The 27,071-nt window shown below is 35.8% G+C and overlaps 1 protein-coding gene and 1 long non-coding RNA gene across 2 annotated transcripts; one reads left to right on the forward strand and one right to left on the reverse strand.

The window, feature by feature from the left end:
• The first annotated feature begins 986 nt into the window (after positions 1-986).
• On the forward strand, positions 987-7,360 carry LOC129049052 (uncharacterized). Its single transcript, XR_008511818.1, has 3 exons — positions 987-1,116; positions 3,801-3,858; positions 7,226-7,360. It is a non-coding gene; the product is annotated as an uncharacterized LOC129049052 (long non-coding RNA).
• Positions 7,361-14,687: 7,327 nt separating this feature from the next.
• KLRB1 (killer cell lectin like receptor B1) lies at positions 14,688-26,111 on the reverse strand. Its single transcript, XM_002822883.3, has 6 exons — positions 25,950-26,111; positions 19,828-19,926; positions 19,068-19,142; positions 17,813-17,967; positions 17,358-17,473; positions 14,688-14,842 (listed from the first exon to the last, which is right to left on the reverse strand). The coding sequence occupies exons 1-6, from the start codon at positions 26,032-26,034 to the stop codon at positions 14,695-14,697; spliced, it is 678 nt and encodes a 225-aa protein (XP_002822929.1). The 5' UTR covers positions 26,035-26,111; the 3' UTR covers positions 14,688-14,694.
• Positions 26,112-27,071: the final 960 nt, after the last annotated feature.

Raw genomic sequence — 27,071 nt, forward strand, 5'->3', positions numbered from 1 at the left:
TGGAGATTAGGTATGTGAGAAGCTCAGAGAAACAATCTTAGAAGAGCCAAGCAGAATTTCTATATCTAAATCCATGTTACTTACATAGAATATATTGTTCTTTAAATATAAAAATCTATAAATCTGTACACAACCAATCGATACAAGTAAAAAAAAAATGTCTGATCCTGCTTGAAATAAATTATCAAAGCCATCTACGTTGAGAGATGAAATGTATTAGTCAGTTCTCTCCTGCTAACTTGAGGAGTAAAGGAATTTATTAAAAAGTTACTAAGATCTTTTTATTCTTTTTTTTTTTTTTTTTTTTTTGCTTGCAGTGAAGCCCGTAGACCCTTAAGATTCTTTACCAGTTGTGTGGTCTTAATTTCACAAATTGAGGAATCTGATCCATAGATGGTTCCACTTGAATGGGGTGGGAGGGTAACATTCTCCTTCTGTGAAATGTAAACGCTGCATTGTGGGACATGGAGGGGCTCCATGAGATCCATTTAGTTACATTCATCCTCCTGTCCCCAAAGTATATCAGTAAATGTATTGTTTCTTGAGAGTTTGGCTGTGTTGTCCCAGAGGCCTGGATGTGGGAATCTCCAAATGGCCAGATAAGAGTCTCAGCTTCCAATTCAGTGAAACTATTCTTAAGCATGTTAATGAAAATATACTTCTTTCCTGGATCCTAAAATTTCTAAATGAAAAAAACTCCTATTCCTGAGGATGGAAAACAAGTATTTTGCAAAAGCTACCACCAATCCATACCTTGGTTCCCAGACATATCTCTAGAAGAGACAGAAACAAGCCCTTTAATATAATTTCATTCCTCAACTTCCTTGGAATTAGTCCCTTAATATGTCTTGTTCTAAATCCCTGGTCATCTTGCCACACATTTGTTGAGGCTTATAAAAGAGTGGACATCTTTACTTCAGGCCATTTGTAGACTTGTCATATACTTTGGTAATTTTCCAACATATGTGTTTCACTTCCAGTAAAGAAGTTAGAAGACTCTATTCCCAGATTACCTTGAATCCAGGGGGCAGGTAAATGACAGGCTCGACCAATGAGACTGGGAATCAGAAGCGAGCAAAATGGGGAGGCCATGGAAGAGTTTATTTTCAAGGAACTGTGAGTATAATGGCAACTTCTAGTTCATTGAGGATAAGATAGGCAGAACCTTTTCACATCCACTCCAATGTGTTTATTCCTCACATTGAGGAGCCACAGTGGGAATTCTGATGATCATTGCTGGACTTGTCAGTTATACCTACACATTTGGAAAATGAATAAATAACCAGAAGATGGATCCGGTCTCTGTTAGACCTACAATGAAGACAATTTGGCCCCAAATTCTGGTTATTCCTGATAATCATAATCTTTGCCTCTCATCTCAGATGTTATTAGTGAGGTGATATTCAGTATTTTATAGAATATTTAGATATTTATCTTTCCAGGAGCTCATGTGCTTTGGTAATGAGGCAGAATATCTTTGAGAAAGATAGGAGGGAGACCTTAGGGATGGGTGTCTGCCTAACTGAAGTGGGCTCCAGTGAAAATTATATAAATATCAAGGCATGAAAATTCAGCAGTCCCTATCACGCACTGGTGAAAAAGATAATCAAATAATCTCCTGTTCACCATTGACAAAATGCCCATTGACAGCAAGCATTTGGGGACCACAAATTTCCACTGCTATAGAATGATACTAGGCTGATCATTTCTAAGAGTTCCGAGAAAATTAAAGAAAAGAAAACAAGCTAGGAACTCTAAATTAGCCCTTATCATCTGGAGTTCTGTAACAGAATTATCTCTAAATCTCCAATACAGCTGCTGAATGTAATGAATTAACATTACATTTATTGATGCATAAATGGTACCATTCTCTCCTATGTATCCTGAATGGTACTATTTATGCATCAAATGGTCTCTTGAAACATTCTCTGCGGAGTTAAACAATTAAGCAATTTTCTTATATAACAGTTGAGAAAAGTTGCTCTAAATTTTTGGTTGAAGATATACATTGAAAAGTGAGTACTTTCAATTTTTATGTTAAAACTCTCATTTATTGCAGAGCAGTTCTGTAATCAAAATGCCTCATTATTGTATGTGCTTAGATAGAGGCTGATAATTTACCTGTGAGGGATTTTTTTAAAAATTACTGACTGTGGTAAAAGGTTGAGAAAGATGTCTTTCAAGATGTTTCCTAAAACAAAGTTCTGTAATAATTAAAGTCATTACTTAATGAACACTTACCATGTTCTAGACACTTCTAAGTGTTTTACATGTGAACCTCAGCTGAAGCTCACTATCAGTCCTAAGTGGTGATTATGATTGCTATTGTACCCATTTTACAAATGAGGAAACTGAGGCATAGTGGGGTTAGTTAAGTTGTTCAAGGTCAGGTAGCTAATAAGTGGCAGATTCAGGATGAGAACTCATCAGGCTGACTTCAGGGACTGTACTTCTTAACCACTAAGCATATTGGTTTCTTAGGTTGTATATGTAATGTGGCTTGCCCTAATATTCAAATATTTGTATTCTAATTCTGAAATTTTCAATGCCTCTGTGATTTTATATATTACTTTACCTCTCAAGCCTGTTTTCCTTAGTTGAGTTAGTTGCCAATAGTTAAATTAGTCTCTGAGTTCATTACCAGTTCTGGCTTCTTAGAATTTAGTGAACGTAAGAGTCTATTATTAAAAAGTCAAAAACTAACAGATGCTGGTGAGGTTGCAGAGAAAAGGGAACACTTATGCACTGTTGGCAGGAATGTAAATTAGTTCAACCATTGTGGAAAGCAGTATGACGTAGCTAAAAACAGAGCTACCATTTGACCCAGCAATTTCATTACTGGGTATATTCCCAGAGGAATATAAATCATTCTACCATAAAGACACATGCACACGAATGTTCATTGCAGCACTATTTACAATAGCAGAGACATGAAATTAACATAAATTTCCATTAACAACAGATGGGATAAATAAAATGTGGTACATATACACCATGGAATACAATGCAGCCATAAGAAAGAATGAGATCATGACTTTTGTAGGAACATGGATGGAACTGGAGGCCATTATCCTTAGCAAACTAACGCAGGAATGGAAAACCAAATACTGCATGTTCTCACCTATAAGTGGGAGCTAAATGATAAGAACTCAGGGACACAAAGGGAACAACAGACACTGGAGCCTCTTTAAGGGTAGAGTGTGGGAGGAGGAAGGGAACAGAAAAAACAACTATTGAGTACCAGGCTTAAGATCTGGATGATGAAATAATCTGTACAATAAACCCCTGTGACACGAGTTTACTTATATAACAAACCTGCACATGCACCCCTGAACCTAAAATAAAAGTTAAAAAAAAAAAAAGCAAAGGAAAAAAATAGTCTGTGCCCATGGTTGAACTCAGGTTGCAAGTAGAAAGGGGTTCTTTGGGGTATGGAAAGAAAACTGCAATTTAAACTTTTTTTCTCATAAGCTATTTGTATTGAAATAGATTACAGATTATAAGTGGGCAAGAACTATGTTATGTATTGTACCTAACTGTGGCCATACCTTGTAACCCACTGAGTGCCCAAAATGCACCTTCTCGATTGTAAATATTTAGTATTAACATGATGAAATAAATAGATGGACTAATCAGTTCACGAAAACTTGCTCTTTGGCCAAAATCATTTAATACTAATGTGAGAAAGGACATAAAAATAACCTCGCATTCTGTGATTTCTGATTCTTCCAAGATATCACAGCCACAGCTCTGTCTTGAGAGAGTCAAGAATGAGGGCTATTTATTTTGTGATGTTACAGCTCTGCCCACATCAGTGCCCACCACGAAAACTGCTGCTGTGTTATCAAGAATTTAAAGGTAAGAAACCATATCTATGTAGGTAAATTTTTAGACTCTATTCAGAAGATTATTTGTTTGTAGGGGGTTAGGATAAGTATTATTATATTTTGTAGAGCTCGATAATAGTTATCTAGATAATCCCTGGAGAATTCAACAAAGCAATGTTGAAGATGTCCTGGTTATGTATTGTGTTAAAATTCCGTTTATACTTGGTTTGAAGTGGGAGGGCAAAATTTAGCCTGAAGACATGTATATTTAATTTGAATTGTTCAAACAGGCTTGGGGTTTGTAGGTTTTGATTATTTTTGAATACTGAGTAAACTTGGTAATATAGTATATTCTTTCCATTAAAATCCTGAGAAAATATATTGGCACTGCCAAATGCAGGCATGCTGAATGAGTAATGAAACTAATTTGGTGTTCGTATTGGTCAGGATCCATTTAGAAGACAGAAATCATACCAGCAATCTAAGAGGAAAATTTATATAAAGAATTATCAGCATGGTTGAACCTGGGAATTAATATAAATGATTGAACAGTTTTGGTTCATTATTTACAGAGAAACATGAATACATATACAAGATACTAATTAGTATCTGTTCATTAAGGACATCTTAATACTTTACTAGGATGACAAATTCAATATCATATAGACATTGCTCTATTTAACATACTTATCAGTTAATTATTATATTTTTAAGGCTTTAGTTAAATTTATCATCTATTTATATATATATCTTTATATGTGAAAACGCATGCATAGAAACATGTTAAATTCTTTACTGTAAATGTTCACATAAATAGTACACATTAGTAAAATTAGATTTGTCCTTTTTTCTGTAATTGAGCAAATTTTCTATGTTCAGATAACAGATACCCATTTTTTTCTAGCAATCTATTCTGATAACTTTGCTCCTGATGTATCTTAACAAAAAACTTGTCTTTGGGAATGTTAAAAGTTCCTGATAATCTTTGCCCTTGTGGTGGTATATCTATAAAACACAGTATTGTGTTTATATCTTGTTACTTTTGACCATACTCAATTTTGCCTTTCTGCAATTTAGGCCCCAAATTAGAAAGAATAGAATGGTTGTGAAGTCTTTTTATGTATAATCAAATTTTCAGGTTTCTTGGAAAGGCCCCCAAGTAACATATTTGTTCCTTTGTTTCATTCAAAGAAACGAGGAAAGAATAATAAAAATAATCTACTTTGTTTGTATTCAAAATTTTACAGCCACTGTGAGAATACTTTCGTTTAACAAGTGTAAGTCAAAATTTAAAAACTGGTTAATCTAGAAGAAAGTGCTGTCTTCTTAGGTTGATTACAAATGTTGAAAGATACAATGTAAATATGTTTCAATGATTGTATACTTTTCAAATTAAAAGATGCATACTCATATTTAAGCATAGACTGGTATAATTGTTTACAGAAATATTTTGCTTTTTAGAGCCTAGATTTATAAACTCTTGTCAATTAGTGGCATTCTTTTTTTTTTTTTTTTTTTTTTTTGAGACGGAGTCACTCCTGTCACTCAGGCTGGAGTGCAATGGTGCGATCTCGGCTCACTGCAACCTCCGCCTCCCAGGTTCAAGTGATTCTCCTCCCTCAGCCTCCCCAGTAGCTGGGATTACAGGCACCTGCCACCATGCCCGGCTAATTTTTTTTTTTTTTTCGTATTTTTAGTAGAGATGGGGATTTCGCCATGTTGGCCAGGCTGGTCTTGAACTCCTGACCTCAGATGATCCACCCACCTTGGCCTCCCAAAGTGCTAGGATTACAGGCGTGAGCCACTGTGGCCGGTCAGGGCACTCTTCTTATACCTTATGAAATAAATTAATAAACTTGCAGTTAAAGTTCCCATACTATTTCTCTCGTCTTCACCTATCAGTATCCACCACCATAACATGCTGACTCCAGGACTCCTTCCTCTACTAAAGAAAAAAAACACCTCTCAATGATTTAATCTGTATGAAAATATTTTCTAGGCTTTACATAGGCTTAATGTAGATTTCCTTGAGTAATTCTGATTTAATTTTGTTTTATAATGGTTTGCATTTAAAAACAAAAACTTGAAATTATCAAACAGGCTATACAATTACAGATTCAAATTCAATCTTGGAACATGAAACTCTACTGGAATTTATATCAGTTCATATAACTGAGTTCATTGTCCTCATCTGAGCCTCCTGGGTAAGAAGAAACAAAGATCAACATTTACACAAATAATAGGCACGTTGTAGTATGCTTGGTCATTGCTTATTTGGAGGACTACCTTTCACTGAGAATGTTATTAAATACCTTGGTAAGGCTTTACTTTCTACTCAAAAACTTCATTGTTCCTATTTGCAATCTTTAGTAAAAAGTAGAGATAACAAATGGAATTCAAACCCAAAAATTGGCAATGCTCTCAGACTTTATAACTTCCAAGGCCTAAGATATTGCCATAAGCCTTGATGACATACATAGATTCTTTCTTATGGCTTAATTCCAGGCCACTCCATGAATTTAGGATACTTCCCTATGGTAAATTGATATGTCTAGATATCATCAGTCTTATCATTAAACAGGTACAAAAATCATTTCTAAAATAACTACTCATGACCTTGAACATGGAAATGTAGTCTTCTGAAAGAAACCCCATAAGAAAATCCACCCTTACTCTTCAAGGACCTTACCAGGTATGGTAACAACCAGCATAGCAGTAAGATTCCAAGAAGTTGATCCTCGGATTCATGTTTCTTAAAAAGACAGACATCATTTTCTTTTGACCACTACATATCATTTTCTTTTAATCACTGAGTGTCCGTTGAATTGGGAGACTTTCAATTGAGGATGCTTAACTGTCTTCTAAAATCAGAAAGCTCTAGGGAGTAGAAAACTGCCATCCAGCATGAACAAACAAAATCAATTTTGTGATTCTTCTTCATCCTATTCCTTTCTGCTTGCTCTCCTTTAACCTTGCCTACTACTGTACTGTAGCATACCATATTGACAAGAGACCAGTTTCTCAACATGCTTCCTCTCCACCTTTCTACTGTTGGCACCTATGGTCTTCAGTTGCTCAAAGAGAAACAAAATTCTCTTGTGCGTTTTCTTCAGACCATTTCTACCACTTTCAATTAACTGATTATTGGCTCTGTCATCCTCCATCCAACCCTGCTGTCATGGATTTAACAGCTGTCTCTTTAAAACGTGCATTCTCAGCAGGAGTGGTATCACCCCCACGGAGGCAAAAATCTGTTCTTATGAATTAAAAATGTCTTATCAGTTTTATGTATCATCATGGGTCTACACATGGTACATGAACAGGTATGCATCTATATGGTATTAAAATTTCTTGGGTATGGCAATTAGAAACAAAATGTCTGTCTTCTGTTTTTTCAGAAACACTCCAGCCTGCTTTGCAGAAATTTTTTCGCTCTACTTAGAAAATCTGACCAACTTAAGGTACCAATGATTGACTCACTTCTGTTAAAATGAAGGCTACTTATATTACCAATGGGGCTGTGCTCTTCTAGGATACTGTTTCTTATGTGAACATCACTTCTGCTCTGAAGACTCAACAAACCATTTAAAATCCATCAGCCAAGTTTGGTATTATCTTTGATTTCCTTTTAAGGAATTCCCAAGCGAGTGCTTATGCTATAGCAAAATGGTTCTTTCTGCACCTCATAAATACAGTCAAGTAAATAGCCATGACTAAACTAAAAGAAAAAGCCATCCAGCTCTTTGAAACAGACCCAGCAGTACATTGGGATGTTTTAATGGTCTGGGTTTAGTTCTGGGTGCCTGGCTTTGTGGTCTATTCCAAGGGCTGAAACAATTGTGCTGGTAGTTTGTCCATGTTGCAGTTGGCTGTTTACATCCTATCCAAAATTTTAGTTGCTGTTTGCACAGCCATTGTCACATCACATGATTCAACAACTTATCTTGTAACAAAAGCAGCAGAAAGGATTAACTCTAGTCCAACTTCAAACAACATTTTCTGGAAAATCTCCTGATTCACAGAATTTCAGCCATGTATTTTATTGATAGAAATTTCCCTCCTTCATCCCTTCTAGTTTTTGTGGGTGAAATCATAGAATTGTTGAATCCTAATGTTGGAAAATACCTTCAAGGCTATCTAGTACCAACATCCCAATTAATATCAGAAACTTCTCCACAGATACTTTGTGAAGTCTGGTATAAAATGAAGTAATTTTAAAAGTTATACGTCATTTGAGTAAAAAATTAGCATGAGTTCTGCTTCTCTACACCTCCCTTGCACCTACGTCCTGTGTAATGTGACTTCACACCTCCTCTCATCAGGACGAGAAGTCTATTTCTCCCACCCCTTGAATCTGAGCTGGCCTTTTGACTTGATTTGTCTAATAGGATGTGGGGGGTGATAGTGTTTAGTTGCAAGTGAAGGCCCCTCTACCTTTTTGAACTCCGCCCAGCCACCATGTGAACAGCCTGGGATAACCTGATGGAGAATTAGAAACACATGGATCTAGCAGCCAAGTGGACAGTGAACTAACTGTCCCAGATGTAACTGAGGTCATCGTAGACCAGCCAGCCCTCAGCTGGCCAGTCAGCTGCCCATAGACGCATGAGTGAACCCAGAACAAATCAGATGAGCAAAGACCAGATCAATAGAAAGTTCCAGCTAACCTGTTATCTCCAGAGCAAAACTAAAGCCTTTTGTTTTAAGCCACTAAACTTTGGAGTAATTTGTAACGAAGAAAATCCTAACTGATATAGGCAGCAAACTACAATTATATGTATTTATTCTATTAGAACCCTATTTTAGCATTATATAATTCCATTAATTATATTTGAAATGATTTTGAGTAATTCGTTTGCTCTGACTTGATTGGTTAAAAGATTTTTTTTTTCTTAGAAAGTATTCCTTTGAGTTGTTTTCGTCTGTGTTTAGCTGATAACTGCAGTGATTCCTAATTTAGGAAAGAATATTGAGAAACCAGAAGCAGCTCAGTTATGAGCTAAGCAAGTGCTAAGTAGTGTGAAAATTTTCAAATAAATGCAAAAAAAAAAACGGCCCTAAAGACCTACATTTTTCTTAGCATAATAACGAAATTGAGACAGAAAATTGAAAATATATGTAACACAGGCCAGGCTCGGTGGCTTACGCCTGTAATCCCAGCACTTTGGGAGGCCGAGGCGGGCAGATCACCTGAGGTCAGTAGTTGAGACCAGCCTGGTCAACATGGTGAAATCCCATCTCTACTAGAAACACAGAAAAGTTACCCAGGCGTGGTGATGCATGCCTATAATCCCAGCTACTCGGGAGGCTGAGGCAGGAGAATTGCTTGAACCCAGGAGGCAGAGATTGCAGTGAGCCAAGATGGCGCCACTCTACTCCATCCTGGGTGACACAGAGAGACTCCGTCTCAAAAAAGAAAAAAGAAAATATGTGAAATACAAAGGGTATGACATAGATTGAAATTGCGATTTCATAGAAAATAGTATTTACTGCAGTGCAACCTCATAGGAGACAAATGTAATTTGAGTCTTAAAAATATTCATAGTTTTCAACAGGCAAAGTAGAAAATAAGGGTGTTTAATCAGAAGAACAATGTGAACAAAGGCATGCTCACTCCTTATAATATCTCCTGGAAAATGGTTCTCTTCACTGGCTACAATTTCCTAGAGAGTTTATATTGTCTTGGAAAATTTATACTTTTTTTTACACCATCATTTATCCAGTAGCCACTGAGTGCCTACCATGTGGTAGGCATTTCTCTATGTCCTTGGGATACAACAGTGAAGAAGCAGGCCAAAATAATTGTTATTGAGGTGCTTGCATTCTGTACAGGAATCCAGTCCTCCATTGCCATTTAGGCAAAATCACTTAACCTATAAGTTAACCAACAATTTCAGTCATCCTGTACTCTTCATTTTAACACCAAAAAAATTGAAATAAAGTCGTAATAATTGGACATTACTGTTTGTGTCTTAAGCCTGAAAATCACTACTGATGAATAAAAATACCTGAACATAAACCTGTGAGCAAAACAAGCTATCTGGGGTTCAATTTCAGTCAAAATTGGAATTACGTTTAGTGATTATGCCTGTTCGACTATTTTTGCCTGGAAATGTCTACTTGTGTAGCAGTTACTAGCTTCCTAAAGTAGGATACTGAAAATTTTTCATGAAGTGCAAAGGACAAATCAAAAGTAAACTCTAGTTTTACAGTGTCCCCATGTTTATTTTGAAAGGGCCCTGGTAGACTGTGTTGAGATACAGAGTGCAATTGGCTTCCCAGACCTGGGAAATCAGACTTGGGTTCCAGCCCTATTAGTGGGTTACCTTGTAAATGTTGAAAAATTATTCTGTGTGCTTGCTTTATTATTTGAAAAATAGTACTTTTGGAAAAACCACCTTGCTGAGCCCAGGTGTTACAGAAAATTTATTATATAATAATTTATTTATTCATAAGAAATATTTTTGAGCATCTACTATGTAACAGAACCGTTTGTTGGTTCACAATACTAAGAAGGTCCTTGCCCTCCTGGGCTCACATTCCCATGGAGAGGGCCTAATAATAGTAGTACTAGTAACAACAATAACAAAATAAGAAAACAAATAAATACATTATTCTGTTTTATTTATTGTGTAGGAAGTAAGATGTTCTGAAGGGGAAAAGTTGGTAAATTTGTTCTGATTGGTACAGAACTGTTTTTTATTTGTTCTGTTTTGCTCAGTTGGGAGGAAACAAGAGCATCATCAAAGGCAAAAACAAAAACAAAACAAAATGAACCAATAAGCCTCTAAGGTAGCAGGTGAAGCTCATCATAAACAGTTGCAGAAGTAAACTTGAATTGCTGCCAAGGAGTAGATTAAAGTCTATCTCCCCCAGACCAAGATAAGTTAGTTGCTTCATGACTCTATAGGTGTTTAAAATCCAAAATTACTTTTAGAATTTTTTTATTTGTATTTTTTTGAATTTTCCCTTTTCCAAGCTGCTTGATACAGAAGGCAAAAGTTACTTTTTCTTATCCATTTCTGCATTGTGAAGGGAAGAATTGATTAGTGGCTGCCTAAACATAAGTGGATTGGAAAGACTGGTTAAACAAACAAACAAAAAACTAGATGGATGCATTAAGAATATTTAAATTTTTAATTTTCCTACCAGAAATGTTTTTCTACTATGCCTGCTTTTTAACCCATGCCATGTGTATTGAAGAAGTCTGTGGAATGGGTGGGGCAGGGAGGTAAAGCAGAGATCAATAGACTTCAAATCCAAGCACTTAGCATGGAAAATACACAGAAGGAATCTCATTGGCCCGGCCTCGCGATCTTTCTACCATAACATAAACAGATTACTCTGCCAAAAGTAATTTCTTAGCCACTATATTAAAATGAAGTCAGAGATGATCTTTTTTTCCCTTTAATTATTCTGTCTTGGTGATTGTCCAACTCCAGCCATGAGAAAAGTGGAACTAACTTTATAAACATGAAAGCAACTAATTGTAACACAGCAAAGAATTCAGTCATATTTTGGAAAAGTGGGAAGAAATAGATGACAAATTATGAAGAGCAAAAAGATTTGGGGTAAATTTCATCAGGAATTAACGTTTAATTCGAGCCTTCGACAACTACTAGGATTTTTCTAGGCAAAGAGCGAAGGAGTTCAGTGTTGTTTGGACAATGGTCCGTGTGCCTGGAGCAAGGGCTTCACAGAGGCACATAGTGGAAGGCAACATCAGAAACGTAGATGGCAGATCTTTTTTCTTTTTAATTTTAAAAGACTTAATTGACAAAAATTGCATATATTTAAGGTGTACAATGTGATGATTTAATGTACATATACATTATGTGACGATTAGCACTATCAACACATGCATCACCACCCATATTATTTGTGTGTGTATGTGTGTGTGAGTGTGATGAGATATGTTTTTAAAATCTGTTCTTTTATCAAATTTTAAGTACACAGTATAGTATTATTAACTACACTCAACATATTGTACATTAGATCTCCAGAATTTATTCATCTTAGGACTGAAATTTCATACCTTTTGACTAACATGCCCCATTTTCCCAACTGTCCGGCACCTAGTAGCCCCTCTTCTATGCTCTGCTTCTATGAGCTGGACTTTTTCAGATTCCACATATAAGTGAAATCATATAGTATTTGTGCATCTGACTCATTTCACTTAGCATAATGCCCTCTAAGTTTATTCATGTTGCTGTAAGTGCCAGAATTTTCTTCTTTTTTTGTAGCTGCAAATTATTTCATTATGTTATATACATACATTGTATTTATATATATATATATATATATATATATATATATATATATATATAAAATGCATACCACCTTTTCTTTGTTCATTCTTCTACTGATGGACACCCAGAATGATACCATATCTTGGCTATTGTGAATAGTGCTGTAATAAACATGTGGTGTAGATATTTCTATGAGGTGTTGATTTAATTTCCCTTGGATACGTACTCAGAAGTGGCACTGCTGGATTGTATGATGTTCTATTTTTAGTTTTTGAGAAAGCTTATTTTTTTCCATAATGGTCATACCAATTTTTATCTCCACCAATAGCATATAAGATTTTTCTTTTCTCCACACCCTCACCAACACTTACTATCTCTTATCTTTTTGATAATAGGTAGACAGTAGATCCTGAATGCCTTACTAAGTATCATATTTTCACCATGCCTTGGAGTTGCGGTTTATGTCATAAACATTGACTCAAATACTATAACCAAAAATTTCCCCTTAAACCTAATATTTTTTAACCTGCCTGAAATATGGTTAGACATGCTTTCCTCATGGAATTGTGCCTTCACAGTTTGAGATTCAGGGATAACCTCAGAATTATAATATCCAATACATAGTAAATTTATTTAATTATCTAATTTTGCAATAGCACATTACGGTGACAGAAAACCTAACTTCTTGGGGTTAATTTTTCTGCAAAATTTTCTTACAGACGTGTGCTTTAAGGCTGCTTGATTTCAGATCTAACAAGTATAGAAGGAGGAAAAGGTCAATGTTTGGAGTGAATTCTGGACTAACTGGGTGGATATAGCCCTATCCTGAATCACTTTAGAAGATTGCTATCGACATCATTCCAAAAAGGTGGGATTGTGCATTTTCCATCATGGGACAACTTTCATCAGATTTCTGCCCTACTGGTGTCATTACATGTCCTTCCCCAAAAGTATCAAATACTTCCAAACCTCACTTTCATTGTATATTATTTTGTAATGACATATTTGCCTAAAATGTTTCCCTAAGTAATCTATTTTCTAAGTAATTGGCACAAAATGAATTTTGCTTTGATTTTTGATCTCTTCAAAAGTTATTATTTTAACAAATATTGTAATTCCTCATGCATGGGCTATAGGAATTGAGCCATTATTTTAGCCATATCATACGCACTTGAATTTATATAATTCAATTTGGTGATGAATTATTAGGGTAAACAGATGTCTATTTTTCAGAATTTTATTATGATAAGTCTTCTTATCAGGTACATTCACCATTTTCATTTATTTGATTTCCATGGATAATTTGGCGTATTTTTAAGAAAGGTGGACATTCAAGAGATCTATGATAATAAATACTTCTGTTTTTTAACTTTAACTTCACAGTTAAAAGGTATAACTTATTTTCCATCAGAATAACTAAAGATTTAATTACATATTTTCTATAGCTTGTGTGTGTGAGCCGTGGGTAGAAGACGATATGGAAGAAAATGATGTAATAATAAAATTAAAATGAGAAGAACGATGGAATGGCAAGAAGAGTTAAGGTCCCTTCCCAAACTCCTTTAATTATGGGATTCTGGTGTCAGAGTTAAAAGAATGGACTTTAATCAATGTTCTGCCACAACTCAATTGTGTAGTGGTTTAAAAAATGATAGATTATGAAGGATGCACAGGGATTTTTAGCAATTATTTAATAAAACTTTCCTGGAGATGAGCCATTACATGGAAGGGATCAATGAAGGCCACACATACACGTCAGGATTAGAATCTAATTCTCTTCAGCAGGTCTGGGGTTCTTCCCATTGAAGGGGAGCCAGAGATCACCTCCAAAGCCCCTTGTTAGCTCGTAGCGGGCTCTTCTATTGGATCTAGAAACTAAATTGGCACCGGGCAGATGAACAAAATAAAAGTATACACATTTTATTCGTTTTGCATGTATGTGAAGAACTCGCAAGAGAGTGAAATCCATAGAAGTGGCTTAAGCAAGATGCTTTTATGCTTTTTAGACCAAGAATGATAAATTTGAAAAGAAATGACAGGATGAAGAAAAGCTGGCTAGGGGCAATAAATTTTCTAGAGGAGTCACTAGGAGATATATTGGTTGTGGGGGGGCTGTAAAATAGGTGAAAGATAGGTGTTTATTAAGTATCTTTATTCAGCTTCATTGCAGCATCCAATTCCAGGTCTCTGGCGATAAGAGCTATTTTCTTGCCCTTGTATGACTCGGGTAGCCCTCCAAGAGGAATCTTTATGGCTTGCCGCATGTGGGAAGAGACAGGTCAGCTCTCCCTTTCTGAATCTACAATTTCTCCACTGTTTTAAACACAAAACAATCAATATACCAATCTGGCATATTCGGGGACATCCGTCACTCCTTCACCATAGAATATCACTGTTTCTTTAAAACGATACATGTTTTTCTCTATGTCTCTGTTTCCTCCTTTAATAGAATGAATATGATAAACATGAACTTCTGTAAGATTCATAACAGTTGTACAATTCTCAGAATTTGTTCACTTTGTGCCACTAAATGTACATTAGGTAGTACCAATAATATGTGCAGCTAAAAGTATAGAGATCAGTGATGGGAAGCAAATAAATTGAGAAGGGATTCATAGTCAAGAGTCAGGATACACTTTATTTCTCACAGGTGTTAGTTCTTTTTGGCAGATCCATCTGATTTCTGTACTACAGTACTCAGAATACACAGATGTCTGTGAGATGTAAATACAGCTGTTTTCTTTAGCATCACCTCTAATTTCTAAGCTGTGGAGCAAAAGAAAAGTCTGTCTTAGCATTTATGATTTTCTCAGAGCTATTCTCACTTAGCCATTATTTCCTAGGACTCTCAGGAAGCAGTAGAATGATAAACTATTAAACAAAGAAGGTACACAGTCACAAATATAATGGTATGAACTTTTAAGATAGAGCTAATGTAAACCTCTGGAACTTCCAAGTTCATCTTCATTGGAAAAGAATCCCTCTAACAAGAAACTTCACAATTACATTAAAAAAAGAAAAAAACTTTGGAAACTGGGGATTCAGTCTTCTTATTGTACTACTAACAGGTCACGTTAAAAATGATTCTTAGCTTTACTGAGCCACAGTTTTCTTAAATATTTAGGCTATAGCCACCTAATATTTAGGGGAGGCATGGAGATGAAATATGAAAATGTGGCAATACTTCAAAAATATGTGCTCAGTAAATATGATAAATATCTAGAGGCGTGATGGATATTCAGGGTCTATAGAATTTGGAAGCAGTGAGAAAAAGTGGCTCAGTTCATGGTTATGTAGTCAGAGGTTCCTTTCATTCTCATTCCAAACAGAGGTGAACAGGTGTCTGCAGCAATATAATATTAGTTTCAAACAGGCATGAGTCCCGTGGCTCACTGCAAGTAGGAGGTGATGATATAATTCAAACAAAGGGACAGGCTGTATTGGGGTTGAGTTGCAAGGATGGTGTGAGTTCAAGACTCTCCTATTTGTCTCAAACGGATGAGGTGGTGGCAGCGTGCAGGGCTCCATCACAGCTTTTCTTTAGTCCTTTGTTCCATTTTTTCATGTAGCCTCTTGGGGCTGCTTGTCTGATTTCTTCCTACTGCCCAACCTTCTAGTCAAACCAAGAACTTCTTTCAACTGGGCTATTGCAAAAGTTCCCTATATTTTATCTCTTCCACCCTTTTAATTGTTTCTTCAATTATCAGGGTAATTTTTTAAATGCCAATCTGGCCAAGTCAACAATTCCTTTTCCAAAAGGCCCTCAGTGGTTTTCCAGGCCTTCCTTGATGAGCCATCTGGCTAGCTCTTGAACACTGTCTCCTGTAGCCCCCAAAACAATCCTGTAAAATATATTCCTTTCTTTCCTTGCCTTGCAAATAAAAGCAGAGTCTAACTGGTGCTTTTTCTACTATAACATGATACCTTCCAGGTTTACCTCATCACTACTATCTTTAATCAAAGCATCATCTTTCTCCTCAGAATAAAATGAAAGGTTCAACTGAATTTACTCCATCCACTTTACACATATTTATGTTCACATTTCAATGTTTTCAAATTTTATTTTTTACTCTGAACCACAATAAAATAAACATTTTGCATTATGACCCCATTAAGAAACACACACACAAACTATATTTAATAAATGCTAATTCACCAATACCATGTATGAAAAGATAAAAATAAATTAATAGCAAACATACTTTCATTTATTTGTAAATAAAATATAGAAAATACCCGCAGAAAGCAATATAAAAATCAAGAGAGATGTTTTTAAATATAATGTGTGTGTTTGGCTTTTCATAAATTTATTCTAGTCCAGAACATTTATTTTAAATCATCTTTATTTTAAAATCTTACACTTTATAATTTAGACAAACTTAAACATTCTCCTATGTTTTAGATTTTAACCTCTTGTTTTTTGAGTGACGGAAAATACATTTTAAACGTAAATTCTGCCAATTTGACTAAATCATTTACAGACTCATTAAATATAACTGTTTATATTATCTCTTTTGAAAAACTCATTAAAAGTTCTTTACAGAAATGTGGTTGAAGGCCTATATATTTTTGCTTGTGAGGGAAGAAAACACCCTGCCTTTTTCTGCAAAATTATCCACGAATTCTGCTAAAATATGAAATTTGCCTGTGTTGCATCAACCCTCATAGTACGTTGATAGTAATTTTGACCATCTTATACAAGACAAAAGCATGTAACACTGAAGAGAAAACAGCAAATAGCTCTTTTGTGGGTTAGACATGTTTTCATCACATCGTCTCAAGTACCTCTGTCTTTCACACCACTGGTTCAAATATACTGCAATTTTTGTCACAACGTGGGTGTCTGGGTTCCACACTGTGATATTTACTATTTTTTCTTTTCTTTTAATGCCAGCTGTGACCCACTAAATTGGTCTCTTTACCTACTAATGTATATTTTCCCACAGTTTGAAAAATACAACGTAAGACATTCTGTGTGCCAGTGGTCTCCAGATAATCACTATTTTTAATTTAATGTGTCCATTCCAAATAAGTTAGTCTATTTCCTGTCCCCTAAAACTCCATTGCAGATAAAAATATATTTTCTCATAAAGAGCTGATATCTTTTCATATATAGAACTTTCCAACCAACTTTGAAATCAGCCATCTTCTTAGCCTATTCAGAACCTCTTGAGAGTTTTTAAACCAAATTAAAACTACAAAACTCAATCTTCAGTGTTACCACCTTGCAGTGTAAACCTGATATAAATTGAATATTAAAATTAGCTCATCTAATACTCACTCATTAGAATTTAAAAAAGAGCCATTTATCCACTTCCAGTTCTTCTCTGATAATGAAAAATTTAATCCAATCCAAAACAGAATTGCTTTGTCACGTATCAGGTTCTGTGTGCGTGTCTATAAATGGAACAGAAGAATATTAAATCTGCTTATCTATTCCTGGTTTGATCCCCTAAAACCTAGTTCAAGCATCACCTCATCTCTGAAGTCTTTCCTAACTCCTCGTCAGCATTAATTATTCCTTCTTTGTGATATTTCTCTCCATGTTTTTATTTCTATTATTGTATTCATCACCTTATATTTAATTATTTGTTTACATATCCACTTAGCCATTCAAATTGTGAAGTCAAAGTCATCACTTCCATTGCATAAAACCCCTGGGCTAATGCACAGCCATATTAATATGGTTTAAAGAAAGTGTTAAGTTTTATTAAGGTATTTTATTTAATGATTTACCAATTCATCCTTATCTCGAATAAGCAGCAAGCTGGATTCTTTGGTGGAACAATCAGCTAGACTGTTATTCCAAGGGTTGACAGTGTGAGAAAATAACAAGCATTTCTCTCGGAGTTGCTGCCAATATATTGGGCAGTTTAAGAGGCCTGGTCTCTCTAAAGTAAAAAACAGAAACAAGAAATAAATGTTATATTTCTAACCTATCCCTGACACACCACAACCAATCACACACACACAGGTCATTATAAATGCTCAAAGTTTTTGATTATCACTGTGAGAACAATGAATTTGTTATAAAGTTGAGATTTTTGAGACCTACTGTTCATTCTGGTACGAAGAATTGGGAATTAGTGACCAGTTATCTTGAGCATAAATGGAATCATAAAATATTAAAATAGGAAAATCCCATCAGAATAATTTAAACTGCCGCATCTTACATTTTAAGACAGTGTTTAAGTCCAGCCAGTCAGATGAAATATTTCCGACTATTTCTAAGTTTCGTTAAATTCATCACCAGTGCCTGTTTCACTACACAGGCAACAATATAAAACTCATGTAAAAAGTGCTGACTTTAAATGATGCACAAAATGCATAGCAAATAATTATTTTCACTAAATTAATGAGAAATACCATGGAGAAAAAATTATAAGAAAATTTCTAATTGCTAAATGATGTATTTACCTACTTAATGTGATCTATTGGATAGAATTTTCCAGAAGGACTTTCAGGTTTTCTTAAAACTTCCATTCTGTGAGAATGTGCATACAGATCATATTCCACTACAGTCACTCAATAATAATCACCTTTTTTTATTAACACACACTGGAACAAGACTAATGTGGCTGCATGGTGAGGAAATATAATAAATAGTAAAGAATTCATTCTATGTTTAAGTTCTATCAGTTAACTTCAGACCAAACTTAACAGCTCAGTAAAATAATCAGATATTTCAAATATTTTCCTATCAACAATGGAGTATCCTAGCAGAGGCGCCTCATGAGGCAGCATGCCTTGCTGGTTAAAACCTTAGGCTCATAAGTCAGACCACTTACGTATAATTCCCAGCCTCATCACTTGGTGCTTATGTGACCTCAGCAAGTTGTTGAATCTTTTTATGTCTCAGTTTTCTAATCCAGAAAAGCAGAATGATAAGAATATCTTAACATATGGATTGTTATGAATTGTGCCTAAGGTAACACATGAAATCTACCAAATATTAACTGTTATTCTTAGGAAATTCAAGCCACACAATTACCTGTTGTTTTATTCCTGTTCTGTTGAATGTCCGCACTGCATTTTTCTATTGATGATTTCTGTATTAAGGATGTCACTAGTACATAAGGAAAAACAATTAAGAGTATTAAATGCTGAAATGTGTGGTGGAGTGGATATATTACATTTGTTACTTCAGGAAACTAAATAATCTCAACAAGCTTGAATATGGACAGAAGATAAAAGTATTAGCACTGTGGAAAAAAAAAAAAGGTCTCCCCTACAGGAAGCATACAGAAACAAATAAGAAAAAACAACACAGGTGGACTCACACAGGAATTAGGCTGCCTGTGTCTACTAGGTAAGTCCATCTAAGGGGATTACTTAAGCTCTTAAATTGCCTACAGTCTCACCTGAACTTTATCATCTTCAAAATGAGTCTAATTGTGCCTGTTCCAAGGGAGAGATTGTCTGCTGCAATCTGGAATTTTAGTAAGTACATAATAAACCATAAATAACTGGAAATTTTTCTTTTCTTTGTTATCATCAATTGTGATCTTTTTCAAAAGTTCTTGGGCCACATATATAATACCCCGTGATGACTCTCAGGGCAATTAGGAAGACAAATATGAAACGCTGGTATCCAAAGTGGATATGGACTGACTGTTAGAAGCATTGTTTCATGACTTTTTATTCATTGGTCTTACACTAAGATTGGGGTAGCCAAATTATGTTGAGATGCTCTAACATACATAATGGAAGAAGAGTAAGCATTATGAAACAAATGATGGTGCCCCACTTACCTGAAACACTCAACCCAGTAACAACCAAGGCAAGGAGAATAATCCCAGCACAGCTAAGTTTCAGGGCAAATTGATGCCAGGGTGAACCCTGACAGACATCTGAAAAGTTAAAAAGAAAAACACAAAAACAAACAAACAAAACAAAAAACCTCAGTTAACTCAGTGGAGTACATCTGGCACAAAAATGTACTTAGGATAACATAGGGACAATTAGATTCAGCTTGGGGGATGGGGGCAGGGAACAACCTCTATCCATCATTCTAAAAGTAGAGTCCTGCAAGATGGGTTCTCAGATCCAACACAGTTTGCTCATTGATAAAATACGAACACTTATGCATGTGTGTATACAAAGGATTGGTATAAGAATCAAATGAGATAGGTAGAAAGATGTTTTGAAAATTGCAAACTGCTATACAAAAATTAAGTGCATGTCTTAATGTATGAAGTAAGTCAAAGCATTTTGTCCAAGAAGGAAGACCTTCATTTAGTCAAGATATTTTTTGAGGCTCTATTTTGTGCCAAGTACCATGTTAGGTGCTGGTGGTATACAGAAATTCTGTTCTTGGACATGGAATCCTCTGCTTTGCTGTTGACTAGAACAATCATCTCCAAGTTGGGTCAAATGTATAGCCATCAAGGGATAAGGTTTTGTGACTGCATATCTTTTTCAATATTATCACTAGTATAACATAACATGCGCTTATGTCTACAACATCACATAGTCTAAACCAAGTGTCAGATATCTCTGCTTTTCTCTGTAATCATATCAATTACTATATAATGAATCTCCCATGTTCTTCAGAAGTTATGATTATATTGATGAAATGTTATAAATTATCGCAACTTTATCAATATATTTTGCTCTGTATCTTTGAAAGCATGAATTAATAGAAAAAAATAATAAAGAGAGACTTATTTATAAAAATATTCTGGAGAAAAACTGGGATATAGCTTCCAAAATTAAATCAACTCTGATAAGGAATTATTCTGGTAGTATATGCCTCAGTTACACTGCTAGAAGTTGTGCCTTAATAGCTCCCATATCTCTGATTTAATTGTAAGTCTCCCTCTGCTCTCATTTGGTTTTTAACATATTAGACATATTATAATTATAAATTACTTTATAAATTCTATTATTAGAGCCAGGAGCTTTTATGAATAAAGGCTTTCTAATTTATCTGAAGCTATTGATTTATTTGTATTATCTATTCCTTTTTATTTTTTCTAATATTATTCCATGTAAGTGATTACTTGCTATGAGTTACATGTTAAAAAATTTAGCATCAGATATACTATAATATTATCCTTTATTCTCTTTATATGTTTCAGAACGGCCATGAAGCCATTTCTACTTTTAATGGCACATTATCCTTGAGGATTAAGTTGTGCAGTCCAGTTTGCAGACCTGATAATCTCTCACATTAGGATGCTCACACTGATACAAGTGAATCAGCTCTCTCTAAAACGGCCCTGAGCAGATAGAATTTAGTAGTGTTAGATGTGATCAAAGATTATGGGAGGAAACATAATACGCTGGAGTCAGGGTTGTAACATATGGATTATCATCTGGTACTATTTAGGACATGCTGTATCAGTGGAGGGGGGCAGGGAGGATTAGATACCTAGAGGACACTCCAAGGCCCCAGGGATATATCTGAATGTGAGGAAACCAAGCTTGGTAATATTGGCCTAGAACTTCTAATGAGAGCTGGTGTGATACAAGAATGGCTACATGCAGTCAATAAGCCCAAGACAGCACTGGGATGGCTTTTCTTCCAGTTTTATATATGTACATTATTTCACCTTTCTGTCTCTTCTCTTCCCCACCCTTTTCTTCCTTGAAACTCTAAGTTTGTTTATCTAGTGGAGAAAGCTCTGTATAGTCACTATTTTAATTGCTAAATTAATTCTATTTATTTATCTATTTATTTATTTTTGAGACAGAGTTTCACTCTTGTTGCCCAGGCTCATAGCACGATCTCAGCTCACCGCAACCTCTGCCTCCCGGGTTCAAGCAATTCTCTTGCCTCAACCTCCCGAGTAGCTGGAATTACAGGCATGTGCCACCACATCCAGCTAATTTTGTATTTTTTTTTTTTTTTTTTTTTTAGTAGAGATGGGTTTCTCCATGTTGGTCAGGCTGGTCTCGAACTCCTGACCTCAGGTGATCCACCCTCCTCGGCCTCCCAAAGTGCTGGGATTACATGCGTGAGCCACTGCGCCCAGCCTAATTCTATTGCTAACATTAATTTAGTAATTTTCATTACTAAAGGCTAACGTTGATTAAGAACAGTCTTTCCAATCTAGCAAATCTGAGTGTGAACATGTTGTTTTGGAAAATACGTTCAACTTTCATAACCCACGGATTTCCTCATCTGAAACGTGGAATAATATCTATGTCATAATATTTTGGAGAGCATTATATGAAACAATTCTTCTAAATGCTGGGCACAGTGTCTGGCACATGGTAACTGTTCAATGAACAGCAGTTCTTTTTTTCTAAAAGTGTTTTTTTTTAACTATAGGTAAAAGGCAACTTGGTAACTTTTAAAAATTGTTATTCATTCATGCTAAAATGTAAGGAGTTGAGTGGAGTGTACTGTGTCTGGGAGGAATGTACTCCTGTACTGTGTTTCTGTGGCACTACGTGACATTAGAATTAATGAAGTTACAATAAATCACTACAGGGTCAGGCGGACGTTAGTTATCTGGAAATACCTACCTATGGCTATTCTCCATTTGAGTTTAAAAAGTATGTGAAATCATCTCATTTCATTGTTCTAAACCTTCCAATGGCTTTTCATCAGGCAAATCTGAGTCTGTAGAATGGCTCATATGTCCCTATTTAAGCTGGCCCCCACTTCTGTTGGATGTTATCACTCACATCTCTCTTTCTGGTTTTGTTGACTGCCTTAGATACAATCACCATGCTACAGAGTAGCCATAGCCTCAACAGTTTAGCCAGAGTCCAATAGTGGTTTTACATTTTGCCCTCACCCCATCTGGCCTCCATACGCACACTCTCCATGCAGACACCTCCTACAATATCACAGGCATGTTTTCATTTTGAGGTGTTTGCACTTGTTGGTCACCTTCATAGAAGGCTCCTCTCTCAGGGGCTTATGTCTTTGTCCCTCACTTCTGTCAGGTTTTGACTCAATGTTATCTTCTCAGGGAGGCCTTCCTTGATTATTCTGTTTGATATGCTACCCTCCCCAAAAGTTAAATCCTATTTTCAAATTTTTCTCAATAACACTAACACCATCTCTTCTTTCATATCGACTTAGCTATTTGTTTATTTTATTGATGGTGTGCCTCCATTGTTTTTTTTTAATTTTTATTTTTTATTATACTTTAAGTTCCAAGGTACATGTGCACAAAGTGCAGGTTTGTTACGTATGTATACATGTGCCATGTTGGTTTGTTGCACCCGTTAACTCGTCGTTTACATTAGGCATTTCTCCTAATGCTATCCCTTCTCCCTACCCCCACTCCACAACAGGCCCTGGTGTGTGATGTTCCCTGCCCTGTGTGCATGTGTTCTCATTGTTCAATTCCCACTGCGAGTGAGAATATGCAGTGTTTGGTTTTCTGTCCTTGTGATAGTTTGCTCAGAATGATGGTTTCCAGCTTCACCCATGTCCCTACAAAGGACATGAACTCATCCTTTTTTATGACTGCATAGTATTCCATGGTGTATATGTGCCATATTTTCTTAATCCAGTCTATCAATGATGGACATTTGAGTTGGTTCCAAGTCTTTGCAATTGTGAATGCTGCCACAATAAACATACGTGTGCATGTGTCTTTATAGCAGCATGATTTATAATCCTTTGGGTATATACCCAGTAATGGGATCACTGGGTCAAATGGTATTTCTAGCTCTAGATCCTTGAGGAATTGCCATGCTGTCTTCCACAAGTGTGCCTCTATTTTACTATAAACTCTATGAAGAAAAATAATTTTCTCTATTTTGTTCACTGTTGTATTCATAGCATGCCTGGTACAGAGTAGGAGCTTATTTTTGAATAAATGAATAAACTCTAGAGGCATTTTTGCGAACACCTTATCCACTTTTCTAACAGACCATACCCTTGGCCATTTGGCCATAAGCAAGATCGGTTATCACTCACATCTCTCTTTCTGGTTTTGTTGACTGCCTTAGATACAATCACCATGCTACAGAGTGACCACAGCGTCAACAGTTTAGCCAGAGACCCATAGTGGTTTTACAATCATTTAATATCAGACCAGTGTTCTGTAGTCACATATTTTGCTCTGGCTTTATTCTACTTTTATTTTTTCTTCAGGTTTACTCTCAGAATGACATTTTGTAGGATAATTATTACAATCCAAGTAGAAAAAATTTCTGCATCCATTGGTTTGGGATCATAGCAACATTTGGGAAGAGTCTCACTATCTCTATATTCATTTTCTGACAAAGCCCACTTTCCAACTTTTGCTAGATATGAATAGAGGAAAAGAAAGACTTACTCTTTTCTTTAAAAAAAAATCTTGCTCAACCAAATCCTCCCTATAGTTATTAGAATCCTCTGATTTCCTCTACTCTTATATGAAAATTACAGTGAAACTTAATTGACGGCTCTAAGACTTTCTTCTTGACTTGAAACTTTGAGAATTCAATAGTTTAAAACTTAAACAGTCTTAAAACAGCACAAGTCAAATGCTTGGCATGATATGGAATGAATATCAGATTGGTAAACAATTGTAATATTATCAATGATAGTAAATTCAGTTAGATATCAGAAAATAATAATGTGTCATAATAATTTCATGCTAATTTTCTGCCTCAGTTTCTAGTTTCTTCCCATCCATCCACAGGCCATGCTATCCATCATGTATTACCTCACATTGGTGTTCCCCGCTTCTTTCACTCAGAATCCTAACTCTTCAGAGACACAGGAAAGTGCCAGTTTCAACAAATGGTAAGTAGGTTCGTTACTGATATGCTCGAGTATTTTGTGGCTTGTCTCTTTCTAAGCTGTGATACTTTTCAAACTAGAAACTATCAGGTAGTAATGATATTCAAATCTTTGATCTTGAATATGATTTTTTTTCCAGAAAGTGTTCCACTCTCTTGAGAGAGTGAAGTATGTTACTCATTAAGCCTACACTTTATATATATATATATATAAAATATATAAAATATATGTATAAAAAGTATATATATTTTTTTTTGAGATAAAGTCTTGCTGTGTCACCCAGGCTGGAGTACAGTGGCACAATTACAGCTCACTGCAGCCTTGATCTCTTGGGCTCAAGCAATCCTCTCACCTCAGCCTCCCGAGTAGCTAGGACCGCAGGCACGTGCCACCACACTTGTCTATTTTTTTGTATTGTTTGTAGAGATGAGGTTTTGCCACATTGCCCAGGCTGGCCTTAAACTCCTGGACTCAAGCAAACCACCTCAGCCTACCAAAGTGCTGGGATTACAGGCATGAGCCACTGCAACTGGCCTACACGTTGTATTCTGAAAGGAATATTATGGATGAAAATGCACTGGGACTTAATCATAGTATTGATATTTTGTAGAGGAATTTGGAATAATGTAGGTTGTTATTACAGCAAGTTTGCAATGTGTGTCTTAAATATTCCTTAGTTCATACATGTAAAATATTTTTCCTTCCTTCCTTCCTTCCTTCCTTCCTTCTTCTCTTTCTCTCTCTTTCTTTCTTTCTTTCTGTCTTTCTTTCCTTTCTCTCTTTCTTTCTTTCTTTTTCTTTCTCTCCTTTCTTTCTCTCTTTCTTTCTCTCTTCTTTCTCTTCTTTCTTTCTTTCTTTCTTTTGATCCCTGTGGAGCAGGGGTAACCAATAGGCAGTGTGCCCAGGGTAGCCTAAAGTGTTCAGTCTTTTAACCAAGGCTCAGTAAGACAAGTGATGTTTGCTTTTCATGCTAACTTGATTGAAAAAAAGAAATGTATGAAGTTTAAAATTTTTTTTCCAAAGTTGTGATTATCTACAAGCAAGCCATGCAACACCCATTAAACATTAATATAAAACTACTGCTCATCTTTAAAGCAATGATTTAAAGCCATAAATGTAACAGGAAGATCTAATTCTGGAAGATATACAAATGCCGAAAGGAAAATTAAAGCCACTTACCCCGAGGAAGAGATGAAGGTGAAGAACTTTCTGGGCCTGAGTCCGTGGGTAAGTTTAACTCAGCATATATCGCTTGTTGGTCCATGGCAGACAGAGGAAGGTGGCATTAAACTTGTGTGTAAAAACAAACTCTCAATTCTATGAGGCAAAATCAGCAAAAGGAAGCTTTCTGCCTGCAGTACTTTGTTGTCTCTCTTTTGTCCCCACCCACATACCCTTCTTGTTGGTGGTTTTCTCCATAAATTACTGAGACAATCCATTTACTGCATATTCATTATACCTAGCTATGTAATATCTACTTTCCTTAATTAACTGGCCTGTTGTTTGAGAAAATTCTGGGAGGCTCATTTGTTCTTGTTTTTCTAACCATCCCTTTTGTGTTCCTCTCTCAGGACGAGGACCAGAGTGAAGCAAATGAGGCATAGCCTGGGGTTCCAATTTGAGGGGCCCCCACAAAGCTCACTAATTAACAGAAATAATATTTAGCACAATTTTGTAAAAGTAAAAATTAATGCAAAAAAGTCCATAATGCTATTCAAAGGCTCTAAAATCTTCCTGAAATACCTGTGCTCCAAAGAAAGTTGTGACATGTGAAAAATGGGAACATAAATGTGAGAAAGCCCCCTGAATAACACAACAGAAAAAGCAACGTGCTAAAGATCACTAGCCTACTGTTAGCTTAGCTCTAAAGGCACTCTTGGATATGATAGCATTTCCACATAAGTAAAAGTATTTGGAAACTTCCAGAATTGTAGGAAGTGGAGTATATGGAATTTTTTTATCTATTTCAAAGACTTTCTCTTTTTTTCAAGGTGGTTATAGTATGTGTCTACTTTTTTTTTTCCTTTTACCTTTTTAAAATTATTATTATACTTTAAGTGCACAACGTGCAGGTTTGTTACATATGTATACATGTGCCATGTTGGTGTGCTGCACTCGTTAACTGGTCATTTACATTAGGTATATCTCCTAATGCTATCCCTCCCCGCTCCCCCCATCCCACAACAGGCCCCAGTGTGTGGTGTTCCACTCCCTGTGTGCAAGTGTTCTCATTGTTCAATTCCAACCTATGAGTGAGAACATGCAGTGTTTGGTTTTCTGTCCTTGCAATAGTTTGCTCAG

This window comes from Pongo abelii, chromosome 10 (genome assembly GCF_028885655.2).
Source record: "Pongo abelii isolate AG06213 chromosome 10, NHGRI_mPonAbe1-v2.0_pri, whole genome shotgun sequence".
In the NCBI taxonomy this organism is placed as follows: Eukaryota; Metazoa; Chordata; class Mammalia; order Primates; family Hominidae; genus Pongo; species Pongo abelii.

Coding starts and splice junctions, on each gene's coding strand:
- KLRB1 (XM_002822883.3), bottom strand. CDS start 26,034: ATGGACCAACAAGCGATATATGCTGAGTTAAACTTACCCACGGACTCA. Junction 17,968..19,067: donor GAACAGGAATAAAACAACAG/GTAATTGTGTGG, acceptor TTTTTACTTTAG/AGAGACCAGGCCTCTTAAAC. Junction 17,474..17,812: donor TTCGAGATAAGGATGAATTG/GTAAATCATTAA, acceptor TTCCATTTATAG/ACACGCACACAGAACCTGAT.